The following is a 25,232-nucleotide window of genomic DNA, read 5'->3' as shown; positions in this document are numbered from 1 at the left end:
GGTGTGGTTGCCCCTGAAGGGAGCCCCAAGGGCCAGTTAGAGGCACATCTGGCCTCTGGACCTGAGGTTCCATACCTGTTTTAGCTTAAGAATGCTTGAGCCCCTCACTCTGTTATGATGAAATGAGCTGCTCCTGCTTCTTTATTGAACAGGCTACCTCTACATGTCACTTTGCTGATAGGAAGCCTTTCATCCTTGCAGGGAACTAGCATCATAGAGCCAGCCACAACAATAGTGACCACCATCAGGACACTCAGTCAGTGTTTGATGTAAATGATGGGGGGGGGGTTATGTCAAAGGGCATGATTATGCGAACTGCAGGAAGTTTTCAATTTGTTACCTAACTAAAAATGCAACGCGGAGAATGAAAAGGTATCATCTCAGATGCACTGCTGGCACATTAACAACTGCAATTGCCCATTAAATGCTTGACTTAAATGTGCCTGGTTATAATGGGAATTTGCCAGACAAGATGCTAAAGTAGCGCATGTAGAAGTGGAACCAAGACCAGGTTGTAAATGCTTGCAGGACGGGCCACCCCAGCATGTTCTCCAAGTCTGGGGTGTGACTTTTGCTGCTGTACTGGAAACCACAGTGAAAGTTCAAGTGCCCAGTTAACACACACTCACATAAAGTTTTGTTTTGTTCTTGTGTTGTGTTGTGTTGTGTTGTTGTTTCATGGTGGAACAAGAAACGGTGGCTTTTTTCAAAGTGGCCAAGTCCTGAGCATCACTTATCTCACTTATTGCATAATAACCAGCCACTGTGCACATTCACTAGGCTTCAGGAAGTATATGTCCAGAATCCTTCTGTAAAGAAGGAATTGGGCACATCTCCTGGTCAATATACATAAGAAATGTGCTTATATCGACTATATTTTGTTCATTATCCAGCCAGTATGCATAATCTCCAACAGAGAAAGTACTGTATAATAAAATACAATGCAGTATAAAAGAAAACTACAACATAATCCATAAAAACAACTTTTAAAAACCCAAATGAAAACATAGCAGCACATTTTGAAACATCTTTTAGCATCAGAGATCGCTTCCCTCTTCACCTAGCCTCTTGCAAGGCACATCCTGACCCTCACTATACAACACTCATCCCACTAATGCAAAGACATCACACGCAAATTCTGCCTTACAGTTACACAAAACCATACAGTACAAACTGCTTGTTCCATATCACTCAACCCATTCTACTCCCACACCCCACATGCATTCATCAGTACACAATAAACACACCATCCCACCCAATCATTCCAATTATCTCCCATTCCATCACCAATCAATCTTTCTACTCAACTTGAAATATACGACAAAAACACCAAGACAACAATGAAACCATCCACTGACAGAACTGTATAAAACTGTGTAAAATAATGCAGATTGCCACCTGTCAGTCACACCCAGGTTGCTACCTCCCACCCAGTACTCTCACGCAAGGATGAATGGTGCTCCTTCCCCCCCCCATCTCAAACATTTCAACCCACACAAGGAAGAGGGAGCGGGGAGCTTGCACCTATCAGAGTATGGTGGAGGCTAGCTGGTAGAGGGAACAGGAGCACTTGGCGCTACAACATTTTATTGCAGGTCTCGCTTGTGATGCACTTTTCTCCCTGCACATTTTGGTTACATCCTGCATATTTGGGTTGTGTCTTGCCCATACCATATGTCCTGCATAGATGTGTGTGTGAGAGAGAGGGGGGAGAGAGAGAGAGAGAGAGAGAGAGAGAGAGAGAGAGAGAGAGTCTGTAAGGATGATTGTCCCCTCTCTTACAATGTTTACTGAGCTAATAAATGCAAGGCAAGACACTTGGAGCACACAGTGAGTGTTGTTGTTACTACAAAACAGCCAGCAGCAGCAGTCAACCTCTCTAAAAACAGCCAACTGCTGCCTTCCAATAGTGGAAGTTGGAATGATCATCAGGCTTCACAACACCAGCTTGTGCCATGGTGTATTTCGGGGACACTGGCAAAATTGATTAGCAAAGACCTTGTTTGCTCCAGGAACCAGGGGGGGGGAGGGGAGCGGCAGTTTTCAAAACAAAACAATCCCTACTTGGTTGCTGAGTTTGAGCCACAGAGTGGCTCTCTGGTTTAATCTCCAACTCAGCCACCACTCGCTTCCCAGTCTGATATTGTTTGCTGGCGAGCAACGGTGCCAGAAGGAATTAGGAGCCATTTGTCTTGTTTTCCCTCCACCTCCACTTCCCCACAAAATCTGGACATGCCCTTGAATTCAACAGTCCTGGCAACAAGTTAATGGCAGCTACTCAACTTTAACAGGTCTGTGGGTAGCTTTATCGCCAGCCATCTGTGTTGACAGCAGTGTAACCAAAGCTCAAAAGCATATTGGAATCTTTGACCATATGGCGGCCAGGAAGGGAGAGCCAATGAGTCCAGGAGAAGAATTTGTATTATATACAAAAGCAGGTGCACATCCCTTGCCTGACAGCTAACAGGAAAAGGTGGTCCTTGGGGTCCATACACAACAAGAGAGCCATGTTTTCATAGAACTGCAGAGGCAGAAGGGAATCTGAGGACCACACAGTCCAACCCCCTGCAATGCAGGAATCTCAATGCAGGACTCCCAGCGGGGTCATTACACAAGGCCATCTCTATTAAGGGCATACCACTTTGCCAATCCAGACTTTATTATCATCTCCTTTTAGAAACATGAAGAAACATGAAGGCTGTCAGCTATAATAATTATTATTATTTATTTATTTATTTATTTATTTATTTATTGCCTGCCCATCTGGCTGGGCTTCCCTGGCCACTCTGGGCGGCTTCCAACAGAATATTAAAATACTGTACAATAATCTATTAAACATTAAAAGCTTCCCTAAACATGGCTGCCTTCAGATGTCTTCTAAAAGTCTGGTAGTTGTTTTTCTCTTTGACATCTGGTGGGAGGGTGTTCCACAGGGTGGGTGCCACTACCAAGAAGGCCCTCTGCCTGGTTCCCTGTAACTTGGTTTCTCACAGCAAGGGAACCGCCAGTGATAACTTACATAAAGCTAAAAACCATTTAATGCTGATTTTAGGTGTTTTATTATGACTGCAGCATATATATTTTTGTTGAGATACGTTACTGTAAGGTGCTTAGAGGTTAAAGCACTAGAGAAGGCCTTTTAAAAAAAAAATCAGTCAATAAATCTCTCTAACCTGTTCCTCACCCTATTCCACAAAACACTGTCAACACCTTCCCCTTCCCTTGTTGCTACAAAAGGCTTACTTCTTAGTCCCTTTTACCATCCTGGCCAGTAGACCAGTTCCATGTTGACTCCTGGGCCAAAGCTCTCCCATTCTTTTTGACACCCTTCTTCCAAGCATGTGCTTTGAGTGCTTCCTGATGAGTGTTCTGTTCACGGGAATACAGTAATCTAGCCAAGCACTTTCCATTTTATGCTTTTCATTAAATCTCACCAACATCTAAATAGCAAAATCGATGCTTTTGTCAGCAGTGTGACATGCAGCAATAAGATTCCTCTTCCTGGTCTTGCTTCCCTGCCCCACTTGCCCACAAACCACCTGGTTAGTTTCCTCATGAGAAGGCAGCACGGGCAGCAATTCAGCTCATAGGATTTTGCAGGTCCATCACAATCACAATGAAGAAAAGGCATTTGAAGTCATCAGGTGGGTGAGGGAGTTCCCTGTAGGGAACTGCCATGCCCCTGACCCAGCAGACTTTGGTTTAACTGCCCATCCTTTGCCAATGCACAGTTGGGAGCTACACTTTCAGGCTCCCGGATGTGCACACTGGCAGACATGACTCTACCTGCTGCACACTTGGTGTCACATATGATATCAGGATAGGCAGGCATAGTTTTTTGGGGGGAAGAGCCTTGTGGGCCAAAGTTGAACCCCTGGAGGGCCATGTTTGGGTTGGAGGCTCCCCATCCCTAGTATCGATGGACAAATGTCATTGCCTGATATAAGGCACCAACATCTATTCCTAAATAAACATGTGTAGTTTCAGGATCTCTGGGCTTGAACTCTGAGATGGGAAGGAAATCTAGCAAGGTACTATGGGCTGCATGCACACAGCACGCTCAGGCACAGAGGGATTATAGGGGTGGCCAACATTGCCCTCTGCAATTGGGTGATGTATGGAAGTGAGAGCTGGACCATAAAGAAGGCTGATCGCTGAAGAATTGATGCTTTTGAATTATGGTGCTGGAGGAGACTCTTGAGAGTCCCATGGACTGCAAGATCAAACCTATCCATTCTGAAGGAAATCAGCCCTGAGTGCTCACTGGAAGGACAGATCCTGAAGCTGTGGCTCCAATACTTTGGCCACCTCATGAGAAGAGAAGACTCCCTGGAAAAGACCCTGATGCTGGGAAAGATTGAGGGACTAGATGGTTGGACAGTGTTCTCGAAGCTACCGACATGAGTTTGACCAAACTGCGGGAGGCAGTGGAAGACAGGAGTGCCTGGCGTGCTCTGGTCCATGGGGTCACGAAGAGTCAGACACGACTAAATGACTAAACAACAACATGGAGCATCTGGATTGGTCAGGCATGGTATAAATAGCATGATCATAGCAGTAAGTCAGGCCTTCTGCCTTTGCTAGCTAAAATAGGCTAGTGCTTGCTGCACTTCAAGTTCTCCAGCTCAAGCTGCTGATTTCAGTGACCATGAGATGGATGCACCACTTTAGATTCAAGGGTGGCCACTCTTAGCCTTGTCATGGCCCTGACTCAAAGGGCAGATCCTAGGAGGTCCTGAAGCAAGGGAACAAAGGGCATTGATCAAATCAATCTTCCCCTTAAGCCAGGAAGGGTCATTGACCAGTGGTAGAGCATCGTCATTGACCAGTGGTAGAGCATCTGCATAGGATGCACAAGGTGTCTCAAATCCAATCCCCAGCATCACCAGGTGGACCAAGAGAAACTCCTGCTTGAAATCTAGAAAGTAACTGTTGGTCATTGTAGATAATTGGACCTGTGATCTGACTCAGTAGAACACAGCTTCCCATGATTCTAGAAGCCAGGGTCTGTGTGCAACAAACACAATGCCTAAGGAAGAAGTCTGCCAATTTCAAGTATTTTGGCAAGAGAATAAGAAGAGGTTGACTGCATTTCCCTAATACTTGCTAATCCTGCCAGGCCAGGTCACCTTTTGAATCCATTTTGCATTGTTGCCACTGTGGTTTTGCTAATTGAGACTGGAGTTTGTTTGCTGTGAACAGATTGAAGTCAGTGCTCCACCACTATGGCCCTGGACTCTGCATGTGTTCCTCAAAGCAAAATTCCCCAAGGGTGTGCTTTGTTATGGCACACCAAGCTGTGATCTGAGGCTGCAGTGGATCCTTCCTCACATGATCCATCATCCCAAAGCTGCAGGTCAGGTGGCTGGAAGGCAGCTGAAGTTGTCAGTCACATTCTTAGCTTAACCGGTCACATGCTTAGTTATCACTGGACTAAGTTTCAGAGACTTGACATGGATTCCCTCATTTCTCCCATAATCTATCTGTGTAGAACAGGGAGAACTCCCTGCTGTTGTTCTTTTTTATGGTTTCATCAAGATACTACACTGTATCCATGTCCCAGAATTTTTATTTCATTCCTTCCCTTACCCTTTTTGTAGAACAGGGTACTTTTTACAACAGCTCCTTTCACTGTTAATTTATTGTTTTTACTTAGTAAATATACATTGTGCTCTTCCTCTCAAAGCAGCTCTGTTGTTTTTAAAGACTACAGAGAGAGAGGAGAGAGGAGAGAGAGAGTTGATTTGAACAAAATTGTGGAGAATCAGGATAAGGATCATCAGTCAGCTTTCCTTCCCACTATTTGAGCACTAGATAGTAACTAAACCTGAGCATGTGCACACACACATTTTTCCTCCTTCTCTGTGCATCCAGAAGTCCTATTATTATTAATAACATTAGCTTTTGTCCCCGCTCCCCAAATTCACATGTGCATCCACCTGCTTAAATTCAGAGCTTTCCCATTACAATCCTTTTCAGAATATACACTTACAGGGCTTTGTACAATGCTAGAAATTCAGGTGCCACCCCGAACCACATCAGGGGTGGGTGGGGAAAGACTTCCAAGGGAAAGTGGGGAGCTCAAAGTGGGCTCCTGGTTGCTCCTCTGCTGCATCAAGATGCACTCCCAGCTGCCCATCTTCTGAGCCTGTTGATACCTCCCTTTAGTCTGTGGATGGTGCTGCTTTTGCTGAGTCAAGTACTGACACTCAGAGAATGGGTTTGGTACTAGTATGCAAGATAATAGGTAAAGGTAAAAGGACCCCTGACCATTAGGTCCAGTCGTGACCGACTCTGGGGTTGCGCGCTCATCTCGCATTATTGGCCGAGGGAGCCGGCATATAGCTTCCAGGTCATGTGGCCAGCATGACAAAGCCACTTCTGGCGAACCAGAGCAGCATACGGAAACGCCGTTTACCTCCCCGCTGTAGCGGTTCCTATTTATCTACTTGCATTTTGACGTGCTTTCGAACTGCTATACATAGCACTTATTCTGTAAGCTAGGTGCTCCATAGTTAATAGGTGAAGGGGGAATCACAATTCCATTGTCTTTGATTTATCCAGCCTCCCCTGTCCGTACTAAAATCAGTCTTCTAATTGCAGTGCCCAAACCCTCAAGGTGTATCAGGTTGCTAAGGCAGACCTGATACACCCTTTTGCACCCAGCGGGGCTTTAAAAATATATATACATATATCAACCCACCGAATTTAAGGGGCAGGTCTGGGGAGTAGGTGGAAATGGAGGAGAGTATAAAGGAAAGGGGGGGAATGAGCCTCCAGCTGTTAGTTGCTGGAGTGAGATCATATTGAACTAAACCGCAGTGTAAACTTTATTAAAGGTCACACTAATGAATGGCTTAATTCTAGAATTATAAATTAACTCATGTGGCTTTTCCTTTGTGAACAACTGTGCTTTTCTGGAGCTAACCAGTTCTCTAACATACACAGTGGGTTGAGCTGATATGGTTATACTGCCACCTGCTGATTAATGCCACTATTTACATCTCAGAACTGCTCCAGAGATGGATGTGCAGAGAGATAAGCTTACTGAAAGTGAAGGGAGTGGGGAGTGTGCCCAAGTACACTGCCTTGTATGAAAAATGTATACATGTTTGTTCAATTCAGCTTCCAAAATGAAGAGAAGCTTTCAAAACCACTGTCTGGAGCCACAAAGATAAGTCCTTGCCGAAGACCACCTAGGCTGGGATGAGCTCTGAAGCAGTGGACTCCATGGAGGCTGATCAATTCAAGCACCTCAATCTACGCTAAGCCAATCTCCACCAGCTTGCCTTCTTACAACCAGTCAGGAGATGGTTCCGACTCTCATAGGCTCTGGCTCCACCTACTGTTGGTCTCCCTGCCTTACACCCCATCAGTTCCATTGAGCAACAGCCACCACTGAGTGGACTTCCTAGCCCACACTACAGCGCCTCCTAGTGTTGGATGGTGGTGGCACAAGGGTTAAATCCCTGCTTCTCATTCCTCAAGTGATCAACCCAAGATCTACTGTAGGCTTAAACTTTAGCAAGCAGAGCCACTGACTTCAACACAATTAAGTTTTAAGACGGGACCACAGCTCGTAGACACAGTACATGTTTTGCATGTGGAAGATCTCAGATTCAGTCCTGAGCATCACTAGGCTGGCTGAAAGGAGAGATAGCCCACTGCCAGAATGTGGTCCCCTCAACAACACAAAAAGATTCCTGTCCCCTGCTTTGGAATCTGAACTGCAAAGACAGCAGGGGATTGGCTATCATCAGCCCTTTACAAAAGAACCAAAATGACACCTTTCAGGATCAACAAGGAAACCACAAGCTATTTAAAGGCACAGGGTAGTATCCAACGAAATTCTACTCAGAATAGTCCCACTGAAATTAAGGAACCTAAGTTAATAATGTTCATTAACTTCAGTGGCTCTACTCTGAGTAGGACTAGCATCAGATACAACCCTTTAAATTGTACTCACCTAGGTACTGCCTAAGACAGCATCAAATGGCCAATGCCAATACACACACAACACACACACAGGCGGGGGTGGGGGAGAAATTCAATGAAGTTTACATTTAAACACAAATCTATCAAATTCACACTATTAAGCAATCCCTCCCCCCAAAAAACAGCTTCCTTCGAAATCTGCTCATCTCCAAATTTTGCAATGCAGTTACCCAGCAAGTACGGTAATGTGCATAAAAATGCATATACCTTGGTTCTCGAACGCCTTGGTACTCGAACATTTCGGCTCCCGAATGCAGAAAACCCAGAAGTAAGTGTTCCGGTTTTCGAACATTTTTTGGAAGCCGAACATCCGATGCAGTTGTTGGCTATTGTTTCCAGGACACCTGCGCCAATCGGAAGCTGCGCCTTGGTTTTCGAACGTTTCAGAAGTCGAACAAAACGGATTACGTTCGAGAACCAAAGTACTACTGTACAATGGTTAGTGTGCATCAAAACGCACATATTAATGAAAGTAGCAACAAAGAAATGTGTACATTGAGTCAAATTGCATACAAAAATAGGTTTATTGGAGAAAATTCACACTAAAATGCTGTCAAATTTTATTTTTTTAAAAAAATCCACAAATTGCTGCAGAAATGTGGAGAAATGAACTTAAAATGGGAGGGAAATGGGAAACAGAGAGAATAAAAATTGACAGATCCATCCATCACTAATCCCAAGCCAGGTTATAGTGTATCCAGGGCTGGTGCAGAAAATTCCACAAGTACCTCTCCCTACTCCCTGGCAGTAAAATAGAATAGTGTTGAATTAAATAACAATCTACAGCCCTTTCTTGACCCTCAAAATTAGCAGCCTAGAGATCTCTCTCTACATATGCACACACAATGCAGGTTCTAAATTTCCTTATCCCTATCCCTTTAAACTGAGAGGCCAAGACTGCAGTGCAACTTGACATTCAGCCCACTGAGAGGCCACATTACCCATTTTGGCTGGTGAGTTCTCTTTTCTCCCCACCCCAGATTTAATGCTTTTGACACATGTATTTATTCTATTGAATCAATTGGTGCTACCAGCATTCTTTTTTACCTTCGAGCAAACAAAAAACAGGTGCCTTAATTTATTGCATTAAATAGCTGTATCAAAGACTTTCTGACAGATCAAGAGAAACTGCTGTAGGGGAAGGATTTCTGCCACCATTTGCCAAGCTTTAGGGGGGGGGAGAGAAAGGAAAAGAAAAGCTAGACACCAAGCAACAATCAGGACTGTATTGTAGATTTAGAATTGTGATTAGCCTCTGCATTCAGAAGCGGTAATTCCACCAGAAGCCCCAGACTTCAGTGGCAAAGAGAAAAATGGGAATGCTGAAGAGAAGAGATCAATATCTAGAGGAGATAAAAGGCAACAGAGAAATTGGCTGATAACTATTCAGATCTCGTGCATCCCACCTTCCTGAAAGAAGGGTAATTAAAGCCATATTCTAATTAACTTGTACTTTGCCCCCAATCAGAAGCATCCTTTGCAGAAAAACTAATGAGGCTGGGAGAATGGGTTCTTCCTTGTGGATCCGTCTGTCTGAGTAAAATAGAAAGCAATCTTTAATTTGGGGCAGGAGAGGAGAGAAATGAGACCAAAGCTCTCTGAATAGTTGGGTGCTAAAGACTTCAGACCCCTCAACTGGTGCAGGTGAGAATCGGTGACCCCCTGCAGAAGCTCAGAGCCAAACCATACCTGAACTTCAAATATTTGCATATAAAACTCAACACTTGCTTCAATTAGGAAGGGGTGGTTTTCAGCAGAGGAGTTGCGCTACTGAGCTTCTGCTACAACCCAGATCTAAGAAGGGGGGGAGGAGGAGGAGGAGGAAGAGGAAGAGGAGGAGGAGGAGGAAAAGGAGATTTGCTGACAGCAGCTGGTGATTTCATCCTCCTTTCTACCCTGCTCCCTGTCCAAACCGCCAAAAATGTTGGATATGAGGGTGAGGGGGAAGAAGGCTTTTCACAACCAGCAGTGCTATTGATGTATATGACAATGTTCCTGCTGCCACAGGTTGAAAGATGAACCCAGATTAATTCCATGGATTTTCTCTGCCTCTCTTGTTTGCAGATGGACAGGAGTGAGTTCCAGCAGGATTCGGTCCTCAAGCAGCTGGAAGTGCTCAAGGAGGAAGAGAAGGAGTTTCAGAATTTGAAGGTAATTGACTACAGCAGGAGTAGGGAACATGTGGCCTTGGAAATGGTGCTGGACTCCAGTTCCCATCAGTACCCAGAGTTGAGGGCAGTTGTAGTCCAGGCAACATCTGTAAGCCACAGGGGCTCCTTTCCTGGGCAACAGGATACTTACTACTTTACTCATGCAGACAACAATGCTACCTTGGGGTTAACACATCCAGGGATTCCTTAGTCACCTGTATCTGACAAGTGGTAAGGAAAACAAGTCAAGTCTGCTTTGAGCCAATGAAGCGCCACTAGAATCAACATCAATACAATAAGCACAAGTACTTATCATAGCAGGTAGCCAGGATTCTTCATTCATTATACCATGAGAAGCTGGTAACCTCTCATGCGGGCACACATGCTAAGCCCTGTCTGTTGTGCCTACCCCTTCCCCCAAAGAATGAGACAAGAGACCAGAGTATGGGTTCAAACTGGCCACAACTTTATTGAGCTTTAGAAGTGGGAAACTTGGCATAGGCCTTGGCAGGTAACCCTCTCAGCCTGTATGGCTGAGGATATGCAAGCTGATGAGGTACAGTGAGAGGGGACTGTAAAATGCACACTTAACACAGCATGCCCTTCCACTAACCTCGGCCCGGCTGAAAGGCTCAGCCTCTTTCTTTGGCCTTGACCCCAGCCCTGGCCAGCCGTCCATTGTACTACCTGACTGAGGGCGGGTCAAAGGCCAACCTAAGCCAGGGGGTGGCACCCGCCCAGGTAAGCCCCGCTCAGTGCCGCAAACCTGTGTGGAAGGGAGGGCAATAATTACAAAACAATTAAAGTGAAAATTGGGGCAATTCACACAGCCAGACTCAATCATATTGAGAACATGGGTGAGAGTGCGGCCCAGAGGAGTTCAGCATGTGATGGCATCATCCTGTGGTTACATCAACAGCCACCCAGTTCAGTATTCAAATCAGTAGTTATTGCAGCGCTCAAATGCCTCCAGCGGCAGCTTGGGGTACAATGTGCCAAACTCAGTGTAGGTCTGCTAAAACCATGTAATGCAAAACTCATTGTAGATAAGATATACTAAAGCAGAGGCAGGGAACCGATTATTATCTGCCACCACCATCCCTGCAGGCCAAGTGTGACAAGTGGGTGGGGCCGCTTGCTCGTCAGTCACCTGATGCCACAATGATATCTGATGTCCTTTCTTCCCTGCCTGCATTATTTGAAATACAGGCGACGACCATTTCAGGCAAGGATTCCCTTCCCTCTTCCGGGTACAAAAGTACCCGAGTGTCAGTGATCACATGTCATTTGGATGCTCCTGAAATGGCTACTACCTGTACTACTATGGGACACGGGTGGCACTGTGGTCTAAACCACAAAGCCTAGGGCTTGCCGATCAGAAGGTCGGCAGTTCGAATCCCCGCGACGGGGTGAGCTCCCATTGCTCGGTCCCTGCTCCTGCCCACCTAGCAGTTCGAAAGCCTGTCAAAGTGCAAGTAGATAAATAGGTACCACTCCAGTGGGAAGGTAAATGGCGTTTCTATGCGCTGCTCTGGTTTCGCAAGAAGCGGCTTAGTCATGCTGGCCACATGACCTGGAAGCTGTACGCTGGCTCCTTCAGCCAGTAAAGCAAGATGTGTGCCGCAACCCCAGAGTCCGCAACTGGACCTAACGGTCAGGGGTCCTTTTACCTTTACCTATACCTGTACTACTATTTAAGAATTTGCACCTGGATTTCCTCCCCCTGCCCCTTCCCTTGCTGTCCCTTTCCCCTTGTATGTTGTGTTTTTTTAGATTGCAAGTCTGCAGGCAAGGAACTGCCTTGTTTAAATTTATTGTGGGTAAGCTACTCTGGCTGAATGTTGGTGTAAAAAAATACAGTCATACCTTGGATCTCGAATACCTTGGCTCCTGAACGATCGAAACCCAGAAGTGAGTGTTCCAGTTTTCAAACATCCTTTTGGAAGCTGAACGTCCGACAGGGCTTCCGACTGAGTGCAGGAGCTTCCTGCAGCCCATCAGAAGCCGCACTTTGGTTTCCAAACTTTTTGGAAGTCGAACAAACTTCCAGAACGGATTCTGTTCGACTTCCAAGGTACGACTGTACTCTTAAATAAAGGCGCAGCCAACCGTATAAGCCAAGAAGTCTAAAACACAAAACACGCACCCTGGGCAAAGAAATAACCCTTCCCCCTATTTCTTCCAGGATCCCACTAATGGTTATTACAGTGTGAACACCTTCAAGGACCACCACTCCACTCCCACCATCTCCCTCTCAGGCTGCCAGCCGGACCTGAGACCAGCCAACAAGCAGCGCGTGCCCACGGGCATGTCCTTCACCAACATCTACACGACCCTGAGCGGGCAGAACCGCCTCTACGACTACAGCCAGCGCTTCGTCCTGGGCATGGGAAGCAGTTCCATCGAGCTGTGCGAGCGGGAATTCCAGCGGGGCTCCATGAGCGACAGCAGCTCCTTCCTGGACACGCAGTGCGACAGCAGCGTCAGCAGCAGCGGAAAGCAGGACGGCTACGTACAGTTCGACAAGGCCAGCAAGGCCTCGGCCTCCTCTTCCCACCACTCCCAGTCCTCCTCTCAAAACTCAGACCCCTCCCGGCCCCTGCAGAGGAGAATGCAGACCCATGTGTGAGAAGGATGGGACTGGGACATGGAAGCGGTGGTGGGGAGGAGGAGGAGGAAGAGGAAGAGGAGCAGCAGGCTGGGACGCTGGAAGAAGGCAAGGCCCCCTCCCAGCCTGAAACCCAGCCCTGCCACCAGCCGGGGTGGAGGGGCCTCCTGAGGTCGGCAGGTTCTGGGTGGGTGGAGGTTGTGTTGTGGTTTTATTTGCATTCTAGTGACATTTTCTTTATAACGCCTCAAGGCACTTTCTCCCCTCTTCCTCACTTAGAGGAAAAACTGCAGCCCCACACAAGGTGATGGGAGCTAGGACTAGGAGTCTGTGTTGCAAGTAAAATAGTCCATACAAAGAGACATGTACCTTCCCCTCTGGGATCTGTTGACCCCACTGAACAGGTGGGGAGAACCTATGGCAGCTGAACCCAAACTAATTTTAAGCACAAGAAAGTCTGTTTTCTTCCTGCAGCAGACTGGGCTTAGGGGGCCATGGGGCGACGGAAGGCCCAAAGACAGGCAACTGTAGGTCAGAACAAAACCCATAAGCTTCGTTGGTTGCTTTTCCATATGTGTAACAACGGCATCTTCTTTCAGGGAAAGGGTTGGGGTTCTAGACTCAACACCACAGGAGAACCACAGGAGAACCCACTTTAATTCCATAAAATATGAGCTGTCTGGTTGCAGGATGTTTTGAGACAACACATGGTCTTCCTGTTGACCAGCAATTTTGTATTTCCTGATTCCTCTGAAGATTACCTCTCCCATTTTCACTTGATGGGGAGAGACATACATGCTACCTGTCAAGTCTTCTGTTCTTGGTCACTTCACAAAGAGAAGGTGACCAATGCTCCTGGTGTCTTTCCCCTCCGCTTCCGCTTCCTCCATGACATCACTTCCTGACTGGACATTTTGGAGATGGCACACCTTCAAAGCTGTCACGTTTGCCAGCCTACTGCCCTTCCTGCTGCTTAGCCCCATTTGCAAACTGCAATCACAAAAAAATATTGTCTTCAAGCAACCTCAAAGGGTTTGGCTTACTTTTAAGGAAGTTCCATAGAGGGGGGAGAGGAACAGTCATTAGTGTAACTTAGTGTGCACTGACTGCTTAATTCTGGTCGTCTTCTTTTTTTTTTACTTTTTTTTTTGTTTGGTGTTGAGTGTTCATAATATTACAGTGTGTCTTTGGACTAAAAGCAAAACAAAACCTGGAGTTGAAAACTTTGAAAGTGTCAATTCTCAGCAGAACACACAGACACACAGACAGACACACACAACAGGAACGCTCTGGTCTGGATCAGCTGCAGAGGAACTGTTGGTGGAGAGAGGACTGAGCTCATAATCTGAGTGACGTGTGACAATCACAGAGAAGGCCCTTCCCATGGGAGCTACTGCGAGTGAACATAGAGCATTTTCTTACTGCTGCTTGTGTATTTCCTCCCCCCGCCCTATTCTCTTACCCCCTCCCCCCAATAGCACAACTGGAAAATTAATACAAGAGTTGTTACAAGTGCCTTTGCAGTGAATTCATTTGAAAGCTTGTCAAACAGAAGGTCTCCATTGCAAAAGAGAAATTACACACACCTTTTCGGGGGAATGTAATGCCCCACGATCTCAGGGCTCTTCCAGATACCCTATTTACTGAACACTCATTCTGATTTGTTTGCACAGGGGTGAAGGTGACATTGCATCAAAGCAAGTGTTGTCCCACACTTTCCTATACATTTCACCATCACTCGCCTCAATGCAAAAGGTCCAGTCTTTTGGGGAAGTTGGTTTGCTTGCACAAGGACTCCCAACCAACCATAATTGTACAACCTGAATTTACCAGTATGTGATTGTATCCCACCCCAAAAATGGCAAGTCTGGAAGTGCCCTCCATTCAATGCCAAGTAGTGGCTAGCAGATCAAAATGTACCAGAAGTATTATTATTATTATTAAATTAATTTCATGGAATTGTAGAGTCAGAAGGGACCCTGAGGGTCATCTAGTCCAACCCCTTGCAGTTGCAGTTGTCCCATACAGAGATTGAACATGCAACCTTGGCATTATCAGCACCACCAACTGTTGCTTAATACAAAATGTTTCTAAATGACTTAACACACACGGTTATAAAATGACCATCGGGTATAGTAGCAAAACAATGATACCCAAACATCTATCATTGAAACTGCAGTAAGCATGACAATATTCGCTCAAAACCAACTGGGAGATGAGAAAAGGAGATGCAAAACAAGGCCCATAGATCTGCTTTAACAATCTACACTGTAGCAGCCAGAAATAAAAATCAGCAACCCAACATTACTAATAATACTAGCAAAGATGTACATTGTGCAGTCATACCTCATGCTATGGACGCTTCAGGTTACGTGTTTTCGGGTTGTGGACCGTGGGAAACCCGGAAGTACCGGAACGGGTTACTTGCAGGTTTTGCCGCTCACGCATGCGCAGAAGCACCAAATCACACCAGCGCAGACGCAGCGCTTCAGGATGCGAACGCTGCAGGTTTCAGACGTGCCTCCGTCACGGATTACACCCGCAACCCAAGGTTCCACTGTACTTCTGGCACTCCCTGTAGGGGCTCCCCCAACCCTACCCAGAAAAATACCGATCCCGGCTTCTGAGAGGTTCAAGCCTTCTCCGGCCAGCAGGTGACAATCAAAGAGCAGGTCTTCCTGCTGGGATTCTCCTCAATGGCAATGCATCAGCAAACACAGAACAGGGCCCAGCTGGGGTAAAATAGCCACACCTGTGCCATGATTGTCCCCTCTGCTGCATTATTTCACCCAGGTGCATGACTATGGGGGAATCGGATGCATAATACATCTCTGACCTCCTTCCTAGCAACTGTTCACTGAGGGTTTTAGCCTTTTGAAAATTTATTTGTGCACAAGTTTACATTTTCACATAATGTGCAGCAGACAAGGAGGTGTGTCCTGATTTTATGAGAACCCTGTCTGGTACAGGAAAGCTAAATAATAATAATAATAATAATAATAATAATAATAATAATAATAATCACTTTGAAAAACAGATTGGTCCACGAACTGCGTATCTTCAGATGGACTGTTCACAAGACCTGGACATCCACAAACATCCAAACTGGAGTGACTGATGGTTGACTTCCTCTTGATGGAAGGGTGCAGGGTGTAAGCATAGGATAACATATTTGTTAAAGTCTGGAAGAACAGCATATAGAGAGAGAAGGTTTGGGGAACTGGCCTGATCTAGCACATCCCATTTCCCTTATTATCGCCATGTGTATCATGAAATGCTATTTTCGTCCCTGTTGCCCAGTATACTGTGCTCCTTCTTTAGAGGCCACTTTTGGACTGCCAGAAACAGCACAGATTTGCATGAAATTTGCATATGCTAATTTATACATATAGACGCAAGTTTAGAAATGGTTACTATAATGTAAATAGAAATGTAATACATCCCTCCATAGCAGGGAACAATACAGGCTCCCAGTACGTTTCCGAGCACAATTCAAAGTGTTGGTGTTGACCTTTAAAGCCCTAAACGGCCTCGGTCCGGTATACCTGAAGGAGCGTCTCCACCCCCATCGTTCTGCCCGGACACTGAGGTCCAGCTCCGAGGGCCTTCTGGCGGTTCCCTCATTACGAGAAGCCAAGTTACAGGGAACCAGGCAGAGGGCCTTCTCGGTAGTGGCACCCACCCTGTGGAATGCCCTCCCACTAGAGGTCAAAGAGAACAATTACCAGACCTTTAGAAGGCATCTCAAGGCAGCCCTGTTTAGGGAAGCTTTTAATGTTTGATGGATTTCTGTATTTTAGAATTTCTGTTTTTTTGGAAGCCGCCCAGAGTGGCTGGGGGAACCCGGCCAGATGGGCGGGGTATAAATAATAAATTATTATTATTATTATTATTATTATTATTATTATTATTACTTTAAATAGGTGACCTGTGTGTCTTCTCAGCTTGCTATTTTGATCGAGGGCAAATCCGAGGCCCAATAATAATAATAATAATAATAATAAATTATTTATACCCCACCCATCTGGCTGGGCTTCCCCAGCCACTCTGGGCGGCTTCCAACAAAATATTAAAATACATAGTGCGTCAAACATTAAAAGCTTCTCTAAACAGGGCTGCTTTCAGATGTCTTCTAAAAGTCTGGTAGTTGTTTTTCTCTTTGACATCTGGTGGGAGGGCATTCCGCAGGGCGGGTGCCACTACCGAGAAGGCCCTCTGAACACTTTCTGAACACAGCCCAGGAGGAAGGAGCGGAACCACTGTATAACAGTGCCCCCAGCTCCCAGCCTCTCTAGACGGTACAGAAGGATGTTATGGTCGATTGTATCAAAGGCTGCTGAGAGATCCAGCAAAACTAGGAAACAGCTCTCACCTTTGTCCCTAGCCCGCCGGAGATCTTCAACTAGTGCGACCAAGGCAGTTTCAGTCCCATTATGAGGCCTGAATCCCAACTGGAAGGGATCCAAATGGTCCGCTTCTTCCAGGCGTGCCTGGAGTTGTTCAGCAACCACTCACTCAATCACCTTGCCCAAGAATGGAAGATTTGAGACTGGGCGATAGTCGGCCATATTGGCTGCATCTAAATATGGTTTTTAAAGAAGTGGTTTAATAACCGCCTCTTTCAGTGGGTCTGGGAAGGCTCCCTCACAGAGAGAAGCATTCACCACCCTGCAAAGCCCATCACCCAGCCCTTCCCAGCTAGCTTTTGTTAGCCAGGATGGGCAAGGAACAAGGAGACAGGTGGTTGGTTTCACTCGTCCAAGCAGCCTGCCCACATCCTCAGAGGTAACAGATTGGAACTGATCCCACGCAACTTGACTAGACAGGACTCTAGCACTCTCCTGCCCCGGCCCTGCTCCCATGGTGGAGTCTACCTCTTCCCGAATCTGAGCGACTTTATCTTTAAAAAAAAACTTTGCAAAATCATTGCAGAAGATCATGTGGTCCGTATTGGGCCCCGATGGAGCAGATGGTTCCGCTAAATTGTGCACCACCTGAAAGAGTCTCCTGCTGGTGTTTTCTGCAGATACAATTAGGTGGTGAAGAAGGTGTTCTTCACCGTCGCTGTCGCCACTTGGTAGACTCGATACTGGGCTCTAACCCGTGTCCAGTCAAATTCAGAATGAGTTCATCACCGGCACTCTAGCCATCTCAGCGATTGTTTCATCGCCCTCAGTTCTGTGGAAAACCACGGGGCTGTCCGGGCTCCTTGCAATCGGAAAACTGGATCTTTAATCCAGACTTGAGCGAGACAGCCCTTCAAATGGGACTGTCCTCTGACAGCCTTTTCAACATAGGACACAGTCACCTTTTACTGCTTACACAGATAACTTGGGAAACTGTTGAGGAGGGGGGGGGTTGGCGGGGGGGTGTCCTCAGCGAAGAAAGAAAGAAAGAAAGAAAGAAAGAAAGAAAGAAAGAAAGAAAGAAAGAAAGAAAGAAAGAAAGAAAGAAAGAAAGAAAGAAAGTGCAGGCCTGCATAAATAACGAAGGGTTTCTGTCTTTCGTTATTTTTTGAAATTAGGGACCGAGAAGATGCATGTTCACTTTTTGCAGTAGATGCATACCCTCAGTCACAGCCTGTCAGGGCAAAGCTGTACCAATGCAAGGCAACCCCTAAATGTTGGGGACCCAGTGGCCAGAGCAGTGGGGCAGTGAGTGATGCAAGGGGCATCCACCATGCAGCTCAGAGAGTGGTGCACAAAGTGGTTCTCCCTCCTCATTTCACCCTCACATCAACCCTGTGAGGTAGGTGAGACATAAAGGGCAATTTACTACACTTCAAAATGCGATACGCCGTGTTTCAAGGCCTGCTGGCTTTTTCTATGAGTAGGGGTCAGGCCTGTCCCAAAGTCCTGCCCTGAGAGCACTGCTGGATCAGTGGGAGACAAAAGGACAGCCCTGCTGAGTAGACCAAGGCAGAAAGCCAGGCTGCTATTATTTGTACCAGGCCTACCCTAAAGTTCCATATTGCTCACCACTCCTTGGGGCTGAGCTGCAGATTCCAGTTTCATTCTCTATTGGAAAGGACCCAAAGGGACTCATCAGGCATGGCCCCAGCCACAGGCTTGGTCCACACAGCTGCTCCAACAGTGTAGGACTCAACAGATATCTTGCTGCTCTTTGACTATGGCAGGGGCAGCCAGTGGAGTGCCCTCCAGATGTTGATGGGAGCCACAGTCCACAACATCTGGAGGGCACCATGTGGATTACTGTTGGTCCACACTGGAACCAACTTTTGGCATGCAAGGTGTGCAAAAGTGTAAATGTTTTGCATGTGAAATGGGCTCTACCATTAAACTACAGCCCTGCCCTTATCTAATGCACACTACTACTGTATGAGAAAAGTACAACAAGGATTCTAGATCAAATTCAAGGGCACAATAAAGAGAAGCGTAAGGTTCTGCACTTAGGCAGGAATAACCAGCTGCACAAATATAAGATGGGGGGCACCTGGCTTGCCATAAGTACATGTGAAAAGAATCTAGGGGTCTTAGCAGACCACAAGCTGAAAATGAAAAATGTGTTCTGTGACAGCAATAAAAAGCGTATGCTATTTTAGGCTGCATCAACAGAAGTAAAGGACCCCTGGATGGTCAGGTCCAGTCAAAGGCTGGGTGTGGTGCTCATCCCGCTTCTGGCCGAAGGAGCCAGTGTTTGTCCACAGCTTTCTGGGTCATGTGGCCAGCATGACTAAACTGTTTCTGGCACAACGGAACACCGTGACGGAAACCAGAGCGCATGGAAATGCTGTTTACCTTCCCACCGCAGCGGTACCTATTTATCTACTCACACTGGTATGCTTTCCAAACTGCTAGGTTTGCAGAAGCTGGGACAGAGCAACAGGAGCTCAAACAGCCAACCTTCTGATCGCCAAGCCCAAGAGGCTCAGTGGTTTAGACCACAGCACCACCCGTGTCCCTGCCAACAGAAGTACAGTATCTTGATCAAAGGAAGTCATAGTCCCACTCTATTCTGCCTTGGTCAGACCACACCTGGAGTCCCGTGTCCAGTTCTGGGCACCACAGTCTATAAAGGATATTAACAGGCTGGAACATGTGCAGAGGAGGGGGACCAAGGTTATCAAAGGTCTGGAAACCAAATCTTATGAGGAACAGTTGAGGGAGGGTATGTTTAGTATGGAAAAGAGGAGAGTGAGAGGAGATATGATAACCATCTTCAAATGTCTAAAGATTGTCTAATGGAAGATGGAGAAGGCTTGTTTTCTCCCGCTATGGAGGGTAGGGCTGAACCAATGGTTTCAAGAAAGGAAATTCTTTGCAAACATCTGGAAGACAGTAAGAGCTGTTTGACAGTGGAATGGTCTCCCTTGGGAAGCTATGGACTCTCCTTCATTGGAGCAGAGGCTACCTGCTATGGATGCTTTGGCTGAGATTCTTGCATTGCAGGGGGTTGGACTAGATGACCCTCGGGGTCACTTCCAACTCTACAATTCTATGAACCCTGGGCCATTTGCAGTGCCACAAGTGAAAATGGCTAACCTCCACAGCACAGGCAGCTAACAATGCAGACAATTAAACGGCTCGTAAAATGGCTCGTAAAATGCTTCATGTAAAATGCTTCACTAAGCCAGCAGGCTGTGCATCAATCTTGCAGCAGCTTTCCTGTTGCTTACCAGGCACTAGGTGAGCTATTTAGGTCGGCAGTATTCAAAATCCCTGGATAACAGGTTGCATTTTTAATTATTTGTTATGCCAGCGTTGCTTCTGGTTTTGCAAACTGAACATGGAAACAAGACAAGTCCTCCTTGGCAAAAGAAACTTGACAGGTGCTTACATTGTATATTTGCACTAACCAAACATTATTAGGCTTGGACTCAACAATACAGAACAGGAGATTTTTAATTTTAATTCTATTATTTGTTGTAAAAGGGAGGGAGGAAAAGGGAGGGGTGTCCTTTCTTCCTCTCACCCTCTTTTTCTGAAAACATACTGTTGCTGCCACCTACTGGTCATCTGTAAGAATCGCAAACTCCTAATTGCCTTACATCCTTGCTATCCATACAGCACCCAGAGTCCCCTGGCTGAGACCACGGTGTAGGGCCCTCGCTATTCTACCTCACACATAATTCATGAAGCTTGATTAATATGCAAATACTTGGCAGCTGATCACCCCTCGCGAGCAGTTAATGATTTGTTCAGGGACCCAGATGCCTGCCAGTATATATATATTTCTTTAGTTTACTGTCTACGGCAGGAGCTTCTCCAACCATCTGTTCATTAATATGTAACAAGCAACAGTGATAAGCAATTAAACTGGCTGCAAATTAACCAATTTGCTTGGGGAGAAGCCTTTTGAGCACTTGTTTGTTTCATTAAACCTTAAATTCATCAGGAATCCAAAGGAACGGAATGCCGTGAGCCACATTCAGAGCCAGGCTGCAGCTTCTTTCTCGGAAGTAGGGAGGGGACGATCCCATAAGCAAAAATGCAGTAATGTCCATTCAGGCCAGATATGCAAGCCGCACATGAGACTTTCTTTCTTTCCAACCTAAAAGTCATGGTAGGCTGGGGCCCACAGTTGCCTGGAGGGTGCCTCCAATTTTATTACCTCCTGACCTTGGGTGCTGGTCACAATAGCAGCCTCTTTGTGCCTTATCTACCAAGCGTGACTAGGCATCAACCTCCGAGACCTCAAGTGGGATCTGCCCAGCCCAGCCCAGCCCAGCCCAGCTGTGCTCGGAACCCCTTATTTTTCCCTGCTAGTCACTTATCCTCACATTGTCCCATGTCCCTCAACCTCCTCATTCCAGCAAGGATCCAACTCAGGGGCATAGCCAAGGAAGGGGCTAAATCAAGTATATCATTAAAAAAAACTTAACTGGGGTTCTGCCCCCACCCATCATGAAGCCTGCCCCCCTCCAACATAAATACTGGCTATGGCCATGATCTAACTCTGCTGTCTTGGCACTAAGCATTCCATATCCGTTTCCTGTGGTTCTTTGACAGACCTAGAGATGGCATAACATGAGTTTATTCCTTTTTTTTCCTCATCGCAACGCCCAAAAGCAGGAGGAGGCACCTGTGGTTCTTCAGATGTTAGTGGATCACAGCTCCCATCGTCCTTGACCATTGGCCATGCTAACAGAGACTGGTGGGAGCTGGAATTCAACAACAACTAGGCGAGCACAAGTTCCCTACCCACTTGTAAAGGTTTATCAGACACAAAGCTTTCGAACTGCTAGGTGGGCAGGAGCAGGTACTGAGCAATGGTAGCTCACCCCGTTGCGGGGATTCGAACTGCTGACCTTCTGATCGGCAAGCCCTAGGCTCTGTGGTGTAGACCACAGCACAAGACAAGATTCTTGAGGCAGAACTGCAAATCTCTCTCTATCTCTCTCTCTCTCTCTCTCTCTCTCTCTCTCTCTCTCTCTCTCTCTCACACACACACACACACACACACACACACACACACACACACACCACACCACACCACACCACACCACACACCACCCCAAGGTGCCTGATACCCAAGACCAGGCATCCCCAAACTTCGGCCCTCCAGATGTTTTGGACTACATTTCCCATCTTCCCCAACCACTGGTCCTGTTAGCTAGGGATCATGGGGGTTGTAGGCCAAAACATCTGGAGGGCTGCAGTTTGGGGGTGCCTGCCCAAGACTATTTTAAATTGTTCTAGCACCTGAGGCAGAAAATCCCACAAGTCCTTCTCCCTCAGAAGAAAAAAATACAGTAATAAATAACAACTTTGCTGACTATTCATGACAATTGTGGGTAGAAACCACCTCACTCTACCTAACGGTAGAACTGGCCCAGGCTAACAGAGTACTGAAGGCCACCCAGAAAGCTTCACAGCCTATTTGGGGTTTCCAGTTTGGGGTTTCTACATCCGGATCCAACACAGTACCATAGCACTTCTGGAAAACGAACCTTTTAGTTAAAAGCTAGCGGCACACGTGTGTTTTGCTTTTATCTTTTCACCACGTTTTGAGTAACATCCTCACCAAACCTCACACAGGTTCTAGCATGACAAAACTCCACTTCGTTCCTAAAAGAAAACTCTCTCTTTGCAACAATTGCAACTTCGAGGGTAGCTGAAGCGTCCAGAGAAGTGATGGGTGCTGCAGGCAGGTCACCACCCAACCATCATTGTGACCATCCTGCACAGCACACGTTGATCATACTCGATCAGCTTGGATTATTTCCAGCAGTCCTGGAGAGAATAGCAAACACTCCATCTTGAGTGACGAGTCAGCATGGCTGCAGATAAGGGCTGCTTCACTCGGGAGCATTAGGGGTTATCCACAATTCCTCTTGCCCCACCGCTTTCTCTTCCCCAAGAATGGGAAACTTGCGGCCCTCCAGAAGTTGTTGGAGTACAACTCTAAAAACCCCTTACATGATAGCAAAGGAAAAGCCCTGTTAAATCAGGCCAAAGGCCTGTCTAGTCCAGCATCATGTTCTCACAATGGCCAACCAGGTGCTTCCCCACCTGCAAGTCCCACCAACTGGTATTGAGAGGTATATTTCCCCGAACCATGGAGGCAGGGCTTAGGAGTCATAGCAGGTAAAATTGGCTATGCTGGCTGGGACCGTTGGAAGTCGAAGTCCAACAAGTTATGGAGAGCCACATGTGCCTCCCCGCTCCAGTGTATAACCCTTTTTACATTGGGGGGGGGGTGTTAAGAAAAAAATGTGCAGGTAAATCAATCCAATTGTTCACCAAGTGGTAACGCAATTACAAAACTAAACATATCGTGCTACATGTATTTATTTTGTCCAGACCCTTTTACAGTTATTCTCTCTCTCCCCCCCCCCCCCAATACACATTTTGAGTATAGGCCTAAGCATGAATACCACAGACAGGCAAGTTTGCCAGGGAGCTACGACTGGTTGAGGATCATTGACACATTGCACCTTAGCATGCCAGGTTTGTCACTGAGTGTGCATTCCACAGGGAGCCACAGCTCTGTGAGAATTATGGACATTTCCTCAGCAAAATGGAGCTGCTTTAAGGATTTGGGTATCTTTCTCTATAGAGCTTTGGCACCTATGTAAATGAAGCAAAGCCTTGGTTTAGCTATACTCGGCTGTTTGAAATTGTCGTCTTCTTTGCCACACAATATGATCCCTTAAATCCTGAGCTAGTGGCATGAAATTTGGTTCAGGGTTAAATCCAACATTCTAGGGTCCAAACCAGGGCCTAGTCTCACCTCCCACTCAAGAGAGAGAGGGAGAAAGATGTAGCATACATTCAATGTATTCAGTTCAATTGTTTGTCCTGCTTGCAGGAAACACCACATAAACTGTGTGATTCTCAACCAAGGTGTCATGAACTGGCAGGACTTTGGGGAAGAGAATCCCAGCGAGGGGTGTAGCCAGGACTGGGACACATCGAGGCAAACTGTGGATGGGGAAGGAAAGGTTAGTGTATAGGAAGTACTCACGGGGTGACGGAAGATGATGAGGGGGTGGAGGTCAGTGCACAGGAACCAGAGCGGCAGGACCCATCACCAGAGCCAGGGGGGGGGCCTGTCTCCTTTAACACAGTGGGCTCTGAGGTGTAGGGAGCAGCAGGAAGGCTGAGGCAGGCAAGGGCCAACAGCCCAGCTCCCTAGCTGGCCAGGTGAAGCTCGCTAGCTCTGGGACGAGGTGTGTGATTCCTCAGCTGGAGTAGACAGCTGAGGGTCAGCTGCCTCATCAAGCCCAGATGCCACAAGAGGCATGCAAAATATAAAAGGACAGCAGAGCTGAGGAGCTATGTCTGCTCAGCTATCCATGTTGATGGACCTTGCACTGGATGTGCCTGGACTGCCACACAGGACTGTACTTTGGGTTGACTTTGAAACCTCGTTTCCTGACCTTTGGATTTAGGACTTTGGACTTCACTTGTATGGATAGAGCCTCGGACTTTGAACTGTGGACTTGTCTTACAGCCAAGTAAGCCAGATTCCTCTATCAGTTATACTGAGCTGTGGAGATTTGTTTCTATTAGGATTCAGAGAACAAAAGTTTGAACTGGTTAGCCTCAATTTAGGCATGAAAAGACAGCTCTTGCCTGATAACTTTTCTTTTGGAAGCCATCGTTCCATATTCTATCCAGCCACAGGGTGGCGCTGCACAGCATTTGCTAAAACTGAAGATATGGAGGAATTAATAAGTTTGCCCTTATAACAAATAAATCAACATAACTATTTGAGTAAATGTTCCACTGCCATTCTGCCTGCGTGAGAAGTGTAAGTCAAGCAGGCAGCTGGTCCTTGGACAGAATGAGGGCAAATTAACCATGCTTATCATCATCATCATTTTATTAATTATCATTATTTTTTATTATTCATTATTAACACATCATTGTGGTTTATTAGGTCTGATAATATTGAGAATTTTGCCACCAAAAGATACAAGAATTCCACAAAATATAAAACATGTTATAAAAACTAAAACATGTGGCCCCCACAAGGTTGCACAGAAGGGAATGTGGCCCTTGGGCTGAAGGAAG

General features: G+C 46.5%; 1 protein-coding gene across 1 annotated transcript in view; it reads left to right on the top strand.

Annotated features, from left to right (window-relative positions):
* Nucleotides 1–14,270, top strand: part of KIRREL3 (kirre like nephrin family adhesion molecule 3) — a 733,484-nt gene extending 719,214 nt beyond the window's left edge. Inside the window, exons 15-16 of the mRNA XM_088657681.1 lie at nucleotides 10,060–10,146; nucleotides 12,331–14,270. Of these exons, the coding sequence (XP_088513807.1) occupies nucleotides 10,060–10,146; nucleotides 12,331–12,774 (531 nt within the window). The 3' untranslated portion in view covers nucleotides 12,775–14,270. The remainder of the gene's footprint in view (nucleotides 1–10,059; nucleotides 10,147–12,330) is intronic.
* The last annotated feature ends 10,962 nt before the right edge of the window (nucleotides 14,271–25,232 follow it).

Source organism: Zootoca vivipara, chromosome 14 (assembly GCF_965207765.1).
Source record: "Zootoca vivipara chromosome 14, rZooViv2.hap1.1, whole genome shotgun sequence".
Taxonomy (NCBI): domain Eukaryota; kingdom Metazoa; phylum Chordata; class Lepidosauria; order Squamata; family Lacertidae; genus Zootoca; species Zootoca vivipara.
This window is presented reverse-complemented; position numbering and strand designations above follow the sequence as displayed.